The sequence below is a fragment of the Hyalella azteca genome, unplaced genomic scaffold (assembly GCF_000764305.2).
Source record: "Hyalella azteca isolate HAZT.00-mixed unplaced genomic scaffold, Hazt_2.0.2 contig9393, whole genome shotgun sequence".
NCBI lineage: Eukaryota > Metazoa > Arthropoda > Malacostraca > Amphipoda > Hyalellidae > Hyalella > Hyalella azteca.
Genome location: NW_025939467.1, coordinates 13841 through 27171, shown reverse-complemented (window position 1 = coordinate 27171; position 13331 = coordinate 13841). Strand labels below are relative to the sequence as shown.

The window sequence follows — 13331 nt, the reverse complement described above, 5'->3', positions numbered from 1 at the left end:
CGATTATAGCATAACTCCGCGTAAACGATGGAGAGGGCGCTTAACGAGCTAAACCCCCCTACCTTCTTACGCCTTCTTGTTTCCTTCACTTCCTTGCACACTCATTCCTGAACTTATTCATCATACCCTCACTTATTCCTCATTCCCTCATTCCCTCACTTATTCCTCATACCCTCACTTATTCCTCATTCCTTCATTTATTCCTCATACCCTCACTTATTCCTCATTCCTTCACTTATTCCTCATACCCTCACTTATTCCTCATTCCTTCATTTATTCCTCATACTCTCACTTATTCCTCATTCCCTCATTCCTTCACTTATTCATCATACCCTCACTTATTCCTCATTCCCTCACTTATTCCTCATGCCCTCACTTATTCAGCTATTCCGCATTCCCTCACTTATTCCTCTTTCCCTTACTTATTCCTCATGCCCTAGTCTCTTAACACCATTAATCCTTCACGTCTGCGATTCATCACTTCTCTTTGCTTCCATTTCAACTGCCAAAAACTGTGTTTCAGCTTCATCATAACCTATAGAATATTCATCCTGTATCTCTCATTCTTCTTTTAATTCAATACAAATAAACAATACATTCAATTACGGAAAAACTTTTTACATCACCTCAAAAAATCTTTAAACATAATTTCTGTTTTTTAAGCTTTTCATTGAATGTTTCAAATTTTTGAAAGAAAATCCCTCCAATTGTGTGAGTGATATCGAACATATTTAATTCATGTTGCCTCTGCCTCCTATACTAAAGACTTATATTCGTAAATAGTAGCAAGCAGCACACCGCCCTTTATTTATTGCGATGAAAATAATCGTATGTTCCTGCGTAGTCATTTATGTAGAGTATAGAAGTATAGAGAAAAAGAACAGTACCTCTCTATAGTATGTTAAAATGTTATAAGATATCTAATTACAAGAAAATGGCGAGCAGCAAATTTCTTATTAACGCTAAGTTAATAATTTAGGAGGCAATTTGTGGCCGCCGATGACGCGCCGATGATTCGCACGAGGGCAACTCGCTTGATATGCGCTCTGCAAACTACCGACTTTGTCGTCAGTGTTGACACGGTCTAGGGTCTAGGGAGCTACCTGCAGACCTAGGGAGCTGCCTATACAGACCTATATAGAGAGCTACATGCCGACATAAAGGGCTATCTGCAGACCTAGGGGGCTGCCTATACAGACCTAGAGAGCTACATGCCGATATAAAGGGCTATCTGCAGACCAGAGCTACATGCAGACATAGGGAGCTGCTTGCAGACCGGCTGCAGACTAGAGACCTCCACTGCAGGGCGTGCAGGATTTAAACAGACTTCTCTGATGGCTTTGGTCACTCTGCAGAGACTTGAAAAACAACAATCTGAGACATCTGAGTCAGCAGAGTCTGTGTTTCCAGACTCTGAGTCAGCAGAGTCTGAATTTCTGGACTCTGAGTCAGCAGAGTCTGTATCTCCAGACTCTGAGTCTGCAGAGTCTGTATCTCCAGACTCTGAGTCTGCAGAGTCTGAATCTCCAGACTCTGAGTCTGCAGAGTCTGTATCTCTGCTTGATATGCGCTCTGCAAACTACCGACTTTGTCGTCAGTGTTGACACGGTCTAGGGTCTAGGGAGCTACCTGCAGACCTAGGGAGCTGCCTATTCAGACCTAGAGAGCTACATGCAAACCTATGGAGATGCTTGCAGACCTAGGGAGCTGCCTATACAGACCTAGAGGGAGCTGCTTGCAGACCCTGGGAGTAACCGGCTGACTAGTGACCTCTACTGCATGGCATGCAGGATCTATACAGACTCCTTTGATCACTCTGCAGACACTTGAAAAATAACAACCTAATACATCTCTGTCTGAGTCAGCAGAGTCTGTATCTCCAGACTCTGAGTCAGCAGAGTCTGGTTCTCCAGACTCTGAGTCAGCAGAGACTGTATCTCCAGACTCTGCAGAGTCTGTATCTCCAGACTCTGAGTCTGCAGAGTCTGTATCTCAAAACCAGTCAGCAGAGTCTGTATCAACAGACTCTGAGTCAGCAGAGCAGCAGAGTCTGTATCTCCAGACTCTGAGTCTGCAGAGCAGCAGAGTCTGTATCTCCAGACTCTGAATCAGCAGAGCAGCAGAGTCTGTATCAACAGACTCTGAGTCAGCAGAGTCTGTATCTCCAGACTCTGAGTCAGCAGAGCAGCAGAGTCTGTATCTCCAGACTCTGAATCAGCAGAGCAGCAGAGTCTGTATCAACAGACTCTGAGTCAGCAGAGTCTGTATCTCCAGACTCTGAGTCAGCAGAGCAGCAGAGTCTGTATCTCCAGACTCTGAATCAGCAGAGCAGCAGAGTCTGTATCAACAGACTCTGAGTCAGCAGAGTCTGTATCTCCAGACTCTGAGTCAGCAGAGCAGCAGAGTCTGTATCTCCAGACTCTGAATCAGCAGAGCAGCAGAGTCTGTATCAACAGACTCTGAGTCAGCAGAGTCTGTATCTCCAGACTCTGAGTCAGCAGAGCAGCAGAGTCTGTATCTCCAGACTCTGAATCAGNTAATACCTGTCTCTTATACACATCTAGATGTGTATAAGAGACAGCAACTCCCCACAATGACCACTACAAATCCCCACAATGACCACAACTCCCCACAATGACCACAACTCCCCGCAATGACCACAACTACCACAATGACCACAACAACTCCCCACAAAAAGCCTTGTTTGCGAGGGTCACTCGTTATTTCCCCTCGTTTCCCCTCGCCGGCCGCAGCTGGCGGCTGTCCCACCATGGTGGGGCGGGGGTGGTGGGGTTGTGATGACGCATCGCTTATATCATCACTTCATCATTGTCATGATGACATCACAACGCATTTATTGTTGCATCATACTATAAATTATTGCTGAGTATTATAGGTATATTATATGTATAGAGTATATTATATATACTCTATTATATGAACTCCATTTATTTTGAATTATGGAGGGTCAAGTCTGTATGAATGTCTTCCGGTTTATGTTAAAAACATTATGAATAATTAATAATATCAACAAGTATTTTCATATATCCTGCCGCTGATGAATTACTAAACTGTATATTACTTAATTAAGACTAAACCCGAATAAGTTATTAGTTTACGAGTTGTGTTATTACAAAATGTTTGTTATCTCGTAACTTTAATTAGGACATAACAAACCCTAATTGACTTGACATGACTGTAGGCACAATCAAATAATTTATTATAAATATGTACAATATACAATGGCCTATTTACATTAAGGTGCGACGTTGCCCACAAGAAAATGAAATCATACTTGCGTTTCAATTTTACTATACATTGAGAGTCGCGTATTTTTTATAAATCCGCGTAACTATTTTTCGGTGATAATTTTTTGTATGCCAGTATCATTCATTTTCATTTCCTTATACCGACAATTTTTATAGGTAAACCAAACCTTTATTTGAATGCCATGCCACAACCTTTTCTATGATGAATCATCCTTTTATTTTCTTTTACTAATAATTTTATCATAATTTACAACATGTCATTCTTTTATTTTCTTTCACTAATATTTTTATCATAATTTACAACATGTCATCCTTTTATTTTTCCTTTTATTTTCTCTCACTAATAATTTTATCCTAATTTACGACATGAAAAAGAGTAGCATCCCTCGCAGCGTCCATTGTAACAGTTGTCTAGAAGTGCTGCTATGGCTTTTTTATGGGGACTAAATCCCCTCGGCCTTAATCCCCTCACTGCCGAGCCGTTCAGTTGCTTTATCCGACATTCATCAACTGCCTTTGTATTCCCCTCACCATACCTCCCCTCACCATACCTCCCCTCACCATACCTCCCCTCACCATACCTCCCCTCACCATACCTCCCCTCACCATACCTCCCCTCACCATACCTCCCCTCACCNGAAAGGGGAGAGAGGGTAAGGCGGAGTCACTGAAGCGGAAGAAAATGGCGAATTAGCGCAAGCCCTCGGGCGAGGGGAGAAGAGAGGAGAGGTGAAGAGGGGAGGTAGGGAGGCGTGGGGCAGAATGGAGGTAGAGAGAGAGAGGGGAAGTAGAGAGAGGAGACGAGAGGGGAGGTAGAGAATTGAGGTAGGGAGGATGGGAGAGAGCGGAAATAGAGAGGGGAAGTAGGAGTTAGGGGAGGTGTAGAGGGGAGGCAGGGTGTGCTGTTGATGACATTAAGTGAAGTAAAACTAAATGCATAATCCTAATTAGAAATTACATCCGTGGCAGGGACGGCCGATCTCCTGACAATCACTCATATACATTAAATTACTGAAGGCGATACAGGATTAAAGCACTAAGATAGCGTTCATAATAACTCATAAGTGAAATCTTCAAACTCATAAGCGTTTTTTATTGTAGACATACTTAAACTAGATTATTATTTGCATTTAATGTGTACTTTTCAAATATTATTAATTTATCTCCTGTCAATAATGACGTCAGTATTATAACTATCGCCTAGAATGCCATTTAGTTATTTTTCTGGCAGACTATATCGCAATAATTTAAGATTTTCATCCGCCTTTTACCACTGAAATGTTGACATAAAATGTAAAATATTGCAACATCGGTCGACCATTCGAGATTTTGCATTAATTGCGTTCCTTTAATTTAATGAGATTACCTTTGCATGCCCTATATATTCATTATTTAATTTTGATTAACTTGAATTATTACGTCAACATTTTTCTTCTCCACCAACATCATTCCTTCATTATTTCTTCATCATCTTATTCATTTATTTCCTTCATAAAATTTTAATAATGACAACATATAAATACTACTCTGACTATACTTTTTGTGCTTGGCTGACGCATTTATTGCAACATCGTATTTTTGTGCTGACATCCTTCTAATGTACTTTAAGGCACCATACATCTTAATTATTAATGTACTAAGGCACCATGCATCGTACTAATGTACTAAGGCAACATATACATCCAATACCGTACTAATTTTTTATATGTACAAAGGCACCATACATCTTAATTACTAATGTACTAAGACACCATGTACTTCGTGCTTGTGTACTAAAGCCTCAAAATTCTCACTAATTACAATATCGCTGAAATTTCACACTCTTCCACGGTTAATGTTCACAGAATGTACGTCGCTATCAGTACCCGGCACCAAATAGCTCCCCCCCCCTGGCGGCTCCTCCAGCAAATAACTCAGGATGATTGCCGATCATTCCCTCAAACCCCTATCTTCCCCCTCCCCATCATCACATGACTCAAATCGATACAAAAACTGCATATAAATTCTTGCTTCATTCGTAAAGCTGCTATCATTAGCAATTAGCATTAGCATTAGCTGGCGCATTATAGTCAGATAACTTCATTTATTAGAAGAAATAAATCAATGGAATATTAATCTTGCAAGTATTAATCAATTAATAGTTAAGTGGCTCAGGTAGACTTTAAACAAACCAAAGCCTATTTCGGCTTCGTACCAATTTGCGTTCCAATGTGCAGGTTTTTATCGAGTAAGTTACCTATACCATCGCCCGCATATAATACATGTGACATTAAAATTAATCTAAACAAGGCATGAAAAACGGCAAGCAATTCCATAAAAAAACTAGTATTTGCTAATGAATTGCATGAAGGATTAACAGGACTTAGACAAGTTTGTCAGTTGGGACATATAAGGCAGGTTCATTTCTGGACGACATGAGCTAGCTTGCTCCTGAACATCAGTTGTTGCGCCAGCAGTGATGCCAGCAATTGGCAGCGCGTGCCTCATGCTCCTGAACATCAGTTGTTGCGCCAGCAGTAATGCCAGCAATTGGCAGCGCGTGCCTCCTGCTCCTGAACATCAGTTGTTGCGCCAGCAGTGATGCCAGCAATGGGCAGTGCGTGCCTCCTGCTCCTGAACATCAGTTGTTGCGCCAGGAGTGATGCCAGCAATTGGCAGCGCGTGCCTCCTGCTCCTGAACATCAGTTGTTCCGGTACGATCACTCGGTACGATAATTATATATAATATAAGGTGTTTAGCTTCATATTGTACTCACGCTGGGGATGTTGTCGTTGTTGCACACGCCCTCGGACAGAAGTCTGTCCCTGATCTCCCACGCGAAGATGGACGGACACTCACGCTTGTACTCGGCCACCTTGCTCACCACGCTGGGGGTGGCCACGCGCGGCTTGCTGCCGCCGATGGCCCGTGGCTTGATGGAACCGGTCTCGTAGTATCTGTGGGCGACACATACGTGCACTTTAATGCCGTATAATTATATCATACGGCGTATATTATATAGCCTGGGCCTGCTGCATCAGAAATATATGCTAAGGATACTAAGGATCTAAATTGTTTGTGAACGGAGGCATGTTTGGAACAGTGTTAAAATGAGAGGAGAGTGCAATAAACTTTATTATGTTTTCGAAGTGTTAGTTAAAGATTAAGGATGATGGGATAGTGCAAGAAATTGTATTATATTTTGAAATGCGTTCGAGAGCTTTTCCGCTTTTCCAAGTTAGAACAATACCTAAGATAGCTATAGGCTATTGCGACAAGAAACTTTTTGTTCAATTTGTATACGCATGTCACTAATGAACTCTATAAATTAAACTATTTCGAAATGAACTCCGTTACAAAATTTTTGGTTTGGGTGATCTCTGATACGCGTTCGTCGCATATTTTAAGAATGCTTGACGTATTACCGAACTCATCACCCACCTTGCGAGTATCTTTGACATGCATCCGTTGGACACATAAAGTGTGCATGATGTATAATCTAACTCATCACCCACCTTGCGAGTATCTTTGACACGCATCCGTTGGACACTTGAAGTATGCGTGATATATCGCAGGACCGCACGCCCGAGTGCGCCATTTCGACGATCTTGTGTCGCACGTGGTCCGGAAGAGGTCGTCCGTTCACGTACATTCCGCCCAGCTGGTTAACACCTGTTCCACCTGTGCACGAGACGCCAGATGGTTAACACCTGTTCCACCTGTGCACGAGACGCCAGATGGTTAACACCTGTTCCACCTGTGCACGAGACGGAGTCAGGTATATACAAAACATATCAGTAAAATTATTTGTTCGTATCATGAAGCTTGTTGACAAGACGGAGTCATGTATAAAATATAACGTTTTTTTTGTTCGTATATCATGATGTTTGTTGACATTGGACCAGCTGTGAGCAAGACTCCAGATGGTTGCTATAAATAAAAATTATTCTCAGTTATGCATATCCGTTACTCACAGGTGGATCATCTGTTTACACATTGTTAGATGGTTATCCATTGCAACCATCATCTGAGCTTACGTTTATTAAATTAATGCAAATTTAACCAGTAGTTGAATGCTATAAGATAGCCGTGGAAATAAGACATTATTTTTCATTGAAAATGTTCCGGATTTCAGCGCAATCAAGTATTTTTCAACTGATTTAACTTGGTAGATTTTAGAAACTTAACAGGGAATTGAAATAAGAAGTTTAAAAAATTCAATAATTACAGACAAATCTATCGTCTCTTGGTAAATGTTTTAAGCGGGTGCGACTTTAATGACAGCAATCAAACTAGGCTTATTTTTTCAACTAGTTAAAAATTATAGAATATGCAAGTCGATACACCGGTTGTGTACACTACAATTTCAAAATTACTATCGGACCCCAGAACTTTGAGCAGCAGATCGTTAATGTACATTGCAGAAGAGGGGGACGCGCGAGGGAGTTTCCGGTACGACAATTCGTACCTTTATGCTCGGCCAATCTAAAATAAAAGTTGCTTTATATATTGCCATTGTGTCGTACGTTGATTTGTACGGTTATATGTACGACTTCTTGACTTACTAACTCTACCCTGTCCCGGCTGTCTCTTTCTGCTAATGCTCACATTGCCTTCCCTTCTTGCTCATCATATTACCTTTTCTTCTGTCCGCTCTCTTTGCTTTTCCCTCATCTTTATCTCGCTCTCTTTCCCTCAGTCCTCTTTTCTCACTCATCTTTCTTCACTCCGTCTCCGTCTCTTCCTTTTAGCACTCACACTTTGCAAGAGTTTACCTCCCATTTATCTTCTCACAAATTTTTTGTTTTTACCATTTCTTTAATTCTTCCGTCCTCTAATCCCTTCAATCTCCCTCACGTCACTCCAATTTTAATTATTTCCCTTTTTCTCATAAATTTCACTCTCTCTCTCTCCGACAACCTCTCATTATTTTCCCGACATTCTGTTCTACATTTTTCTATATTTTATTTCTTCTCATTATTCCTTCATTCATTCCCGCCCTCGATGTCCCGCATTCTTGCCTCACTCACCAACTTAATCAGCATTTATCAATATTCTGGGTTCCATTGTTACCATACAGCCTTCAGGTTCCCTCAACTCCCCTCAACTCATTTAACCCAAACGTTCCCCTCAAACCCCCTCATCCCACTCCCCTCGCCCCGCCGCCCTAGCTCCATTCCCTTCACTCTGTTCCCCTTGCCCCACCTCGCCCCACTCCCCACATTTCCCCTCACCACTTCCCTTCTAATCCCTCACGCCGCAGCCCGCAGCGCAGCCTCCCCTCAGTTGCTGTTAAATCCTTCCCTCACTTCTTGGTGACGTCACGAGGGATACAATCAAAGCCCGGTACTCGCAAAATTGTAGAATATTAACTTTCTTATTTGAAAATGATCAATAATACATAATTTGTTCAAAGAAAACATTAGTTGTTTGTTAAATAGTTTTTCTCTTTGGTAATTCATTATTTTTTATTGAGGACAAATTTTTATTAGTTTTTGCTAAGTTGAGACCGAGCGAAGATTATTTCAATGAAATTCTGAAAAAAATGGATGTGACGAAATTATTTCGGTTTTCACTGTCGAATTGTACTCATATCTATTATGGAAAGAAGGCATTAACAGAGAACATCAACAGAGGGCATCAACAGAGGCATCAACAGAGGGCATCAACAGAGGCATCAACAGAGGGCAAGGGCTGGACAGTTATTTTTATTAGACGCCTCTTAGACGAGGCTTTTTGGGGCAGGCCAGTCGCCAAATAATGTGTGATGATTATGATAATTGAAAACTATCAGGTTAATTGATGACGTCGATGATAATTGAAAACAATAGAGAGAAATGATAATTGATCCCAATAATAGACGAATAGATGAAAGTAATTAATTTGTACAACGATCACGTCTGTTGAGAATTTTCTATTCTTCACTAAATATTCAAACCAGATTTCTCTGCTGTACTCATTTCCTACTTCGGTTAATATTATATTGATTCTATTTCTCTGCATTGTCTGTGTCAACCTGCTCGTCATTTTCAAGTCACGACTTTCATCTTTTTCTTCTTCACTTTCTCACATCTATAAGCCATTTTTTCCCTCCCTTCCCTTCCTAATTCACCACTCTTTTTTCGAGCACTTCTATCACTTTCACTCAAGAGTGACAAATGTCACTCTCACTCAATCCCTTTTAATTATTGCCGTTTTTATACGATTCAAGTCACTCCTATGACACGGCACCATATTATAATTCTCTGTTCCCTTTCTCAAACTCTCTCTTCCCTTTCCCTCTCTCTTCACCTTTACTCTCTCTCTCTCTCTCTCTCTTTCTTCCCTTTCCCTCTCTCTTCCCTTTCTCTCTCTCTATATTTCTTCCCTTTTTCTCTCTCTCTTTTCCCTTTCCCTCTCTCTTCCCTTTCCCTCTCTCTTCCCTTTCCCTCTCTCCTCCCTTTCTCTCACTTCCCTCGCTCTCCCCTCTCTCTCTCTCTCCACCACCCTCCCCTCAAAGGCAACTCGGAGTCGCGCATTTCAGACGCTGTTTCCGCGCGGCCAATGTATCGTTAAAAGCGCAGGGGCGCGCGGCCAGCCAGAGAAAAGTTAACCCCTTGTCTGTTTAACACCAAAGATAATTCGTCCAGGGCGGCGTATGCTGGAAGTAAGCTTTACCCAAATTTAGGTAAGCACGCTGGAAGGTAAGTACCCTGGAGAGCTTAGCTGCCTATGAAGTCAAGTGTTCAAAGCCATAGAACCGTATGTCCACAGGCACCACTTAAGCATGATAAGCATGCATGTTCATGGTGCATCTGGCCTAGCCTACTCCGGCCCAACATACTCCGGCCTAACCTACTCTGGCCTAACCTACTCCGGCCCAACCTACTCTGGCCTAGCCTACTCCGGCCCAACATACTCCGGCCTAACCTACTCCGGCCCAACCTTCTCAGGCTTGGCCTATTCCGGCCTAACCTTCTCCTGCCTAACCTATCCCGGGCTAACCTACTGCGGCCTAACCTCTTCTGAACTAATCTACTCACATTGCCACTTTCTTTTCGGTTTCTTTGCCAAAAAGAAACCTGAGTTGACCAAACCTAACTTTTTTGGCTGCATGAAGTTAGGGAGGCGAGGCAAATGAGCACGTAGAGGCAGTCGTTGGCTTTAGGGAGATGGAGAGACGAAGCAGCGTGAATAGTTAGGCCGGGTTAGTAAAGGCCGGGTGCAGAACTACATGCTTATGAGCGAGTATGCTTAAATATGAAATAGTAAATACATTACTGGTCGTTATTACCCCGTTCCATCGTAGTCTGGGGATCCTAGCTCGAAGGTTGAGTTCAGTTATTGCACGTTGAGGCTCGACGTTGGCTATAGGGCTTATTAAGCGTTAAATTTTTGGCCCATGGCTGTACCACGTCCATGACACAAGAGCGGCCGATGCAATACTCACAATAGCGGTACAGTCTTGAGTTTATTGAAGTGTGCATGAGGCTAGCGAAGCATCACTCACCTCTCTGCAACTAACCTTGATGGGTATCGTGAGTAGCAAGCTGTGGATACTCATAGGACGCCGAGAGCTTGGCAGGCAGCGACAGGGATGCGGCGTACACAGACTGCGCTGTGGGCCCACCCAAAAATGCTACAGCCATTCATCAAAAAATTTGCGAATATTTCGACATTCTTTCTTCGGATTACAGTTATGAATTTTGTTAATATTTCGACATTTCTGCTCTGGATAATAGTTATGAACTAAATCTTGAATTAGTGGAAACAAATTGAGTTAATTTCCATTAGCTTGCAAGTATGCTCCAGACTTATCTGGTATTGGATTTAGTTCTCTTGTACAAGAAACATTGAAGAAAGTTATTAATCGTACCTTAATTGACATTGCACATTGGTCTGGCCCAGATCAAACCGCTAGCTCGTATGAAAATATATCCGATTCGATTCAGTTACGCCTAATACGTAAAAAAAACTTCCTCGTGCAAATATTCTTTTACAACAAAACTTAAATTTCATACAATTGGAGGAAGAATCTACTGATATTATTTTAATTGCACCTTGCAAGGACCCAAGATGGCGGATCTCACCTTTGTGGGGCATGGCGAAGACGGTGCTGCATGGGTCAGGGCGCGCGATGCTCCCGGCCGTGGAGCTGCAACAATAAAATAAGGAGAACATTATGAGGATAACTTGGGGTTGATATGCAAGATAAAAATGCAAGATAAGACAAAACACAATAAAACGAGGAGAACATTATGAAGATAACCTGCGGTTGATATGCAAGATAAGACAAAACTAATAAAATGAGTAATTAAACGAAAATAAATGAGTAATTGTCCGAATGGTGGCACAGCTTCTTACCATTACCAGCACAAACAGAAAGCGGCGGACTTAGCACCGACCATAACAAAATTTGGATGCGAGATCGATTCTGCAACAGGTGCCGCCCAGGTCTCGGGAAATTCTCAAATCAGCCGCTCTAAATGTCCTATTCGGCCAGGGTAGAAGTACAGTCTCTAAAACGCTTGCAAGTTCAAAATGTTTCCGTTTCGGCCAACCCTTGTCTCTCTCGGAAAAGAAATTCTGACTGGAAGCTGTTTTCAATTGGGTAGCCAAAACGACCAGAATAACTCTAAGCTGAGTGCTGCAATTGTTGTGCAGAAATTTAAGCGTTACCCGATTTTTGTTAAGGGCTACGTTCTATTGCCGGAACTAACTGGGTCAGGATGACCCGCATTAGGCCGGGAAATGCATCGCTATTTGGATAAAATATTGGTAAAAATATTAGCTAACAACTGCAAGTCTATCGGGGATGAGAATCTAAATGGAATTACATCAGGAACATAGATGAGAAGATAGTCAGGGTTATTAACGATTAATTTATGAGAAAAAATCAATCCAGGTCTAACATCAAAATCGTAAAATTATTACATTTTTCAATTCATTATTACGATTTTCAATCCAATCAGAGTTAACAGAAAGTGCGGAAGTTTCTTCCCATAAAGTTAATAAAATCAGTAATTACTTGTTTGCCATAGGCATATTTTCTCTTAACAGCTATCCTTAAAAATTATAAATGAATTAAATACGACTTGAAGAAAAATCGTATACGCAGAAGACGACTGGAATAAAAAACCCTGGAAGTAGAAAAAATGGGAGAAAAAAGCATAGAAGAATCGCTTCCTCTGATCAGTTTTTGAAAGAGTGGGCGAATATCCCCAGCCTCGCCTGCAGATGTCATGAACACAGACGACCAGATACTGCAGGCGCGTGGCATCTCCGCCTGCTTCGCGACCATGTGCAGGTGAGACTNGTGAGACTATATAGTGTGGTTCTGCTAGTGAGACCAGGTTGGTGACGCTAGTGAGATATAGGTTGCCTGGTACGACGCTATAGTGAGACTAGGTTGGTGACGCTAGTGAGACATAGGTTGCCAGGTACGACGCTAGTGAGACTAGGTTGCCTGGTACGACGCTAGTGAGACTAGGTTGGTGACGCTAGTGAGACATTGGTTACCTGGTACGACGCTAGTGTAACTAGGTTGGAGACGCTAGTGAGACATAGCTTGCCTGGGAGGAAGCTATAGTGAGACTAGGTTGGAGACGCTAGTGAGACATAGGTTTCCTGGTGTGTATCTAGTAAGGCTAGCTTGCCTGGTGTGAGACTAGGTACGGTCTTACGTGAGGGCGATACACGACCGCACCTAATTAAGTGATCACGTGACCAAAACGTGCAGCAAACAAGGGGGGTTAATTATCAATTACCTGCTGCAGGTTGTGTTCAACCTGTTCATCCAATACACGACGTCTCATGCACGACGCTATAAGCCAATACACGACGTCTCATGCACGACGCTATAAGCCAATACACGACGTCTCATGCACGACGCTATAAGCCAATACACGACGCTATAAGCCAATACACGGCGCCTCATACACGACGCTATAAGCCAATACACGACGCTATAAGCCAATCAGTATTCATAGGAAGCGGCCGCTAATCACCATTGCCTTTAATTCATCAAGTCTAGCCAGCGTATGCCAGAGCCAGAACAAAAACAGCGACTTATGCCGCGCTTGGCCGTATGGAAATTACTGCTT

The 13331-nt window shown here is 42.3% G+C and overlaps 1 protein-coding gene across 1 annotated transcript in view; it reads right to left on the bottom strand.

Moving 5' to 3' along the window:
• The window catches only part of LOC108683125 (paired box protein Pax-6), a 48535-nt gene extending 36567 nt beyond the window's left edge, over positions 1-11968 (bottom strand). The window contains exons 1-5 of the mRNA XM_047882008.1: positions 11949-11968; positions 11319-11383; positions 10754-10846; positions 6765-6930; positions 6026-6206 (exon numbers count right to left, since the gene is read on the bottom strand). Of these exons, the coding sequence (XP_047737964.1) occupies positions 6026-6206; positions 6765-6930; positions 10754-10846; positions 11319-11383; positions 11949-11968 (525 nt within the window). The remainder of the gene's footprint in view (positions 1-6025; positions 6207-6764; positions 6931-10753; positions 10847-11318; positions 11384-11948) is intronic.
• Positions 11969-13331: the final 1363 nt, after the last annotated feature.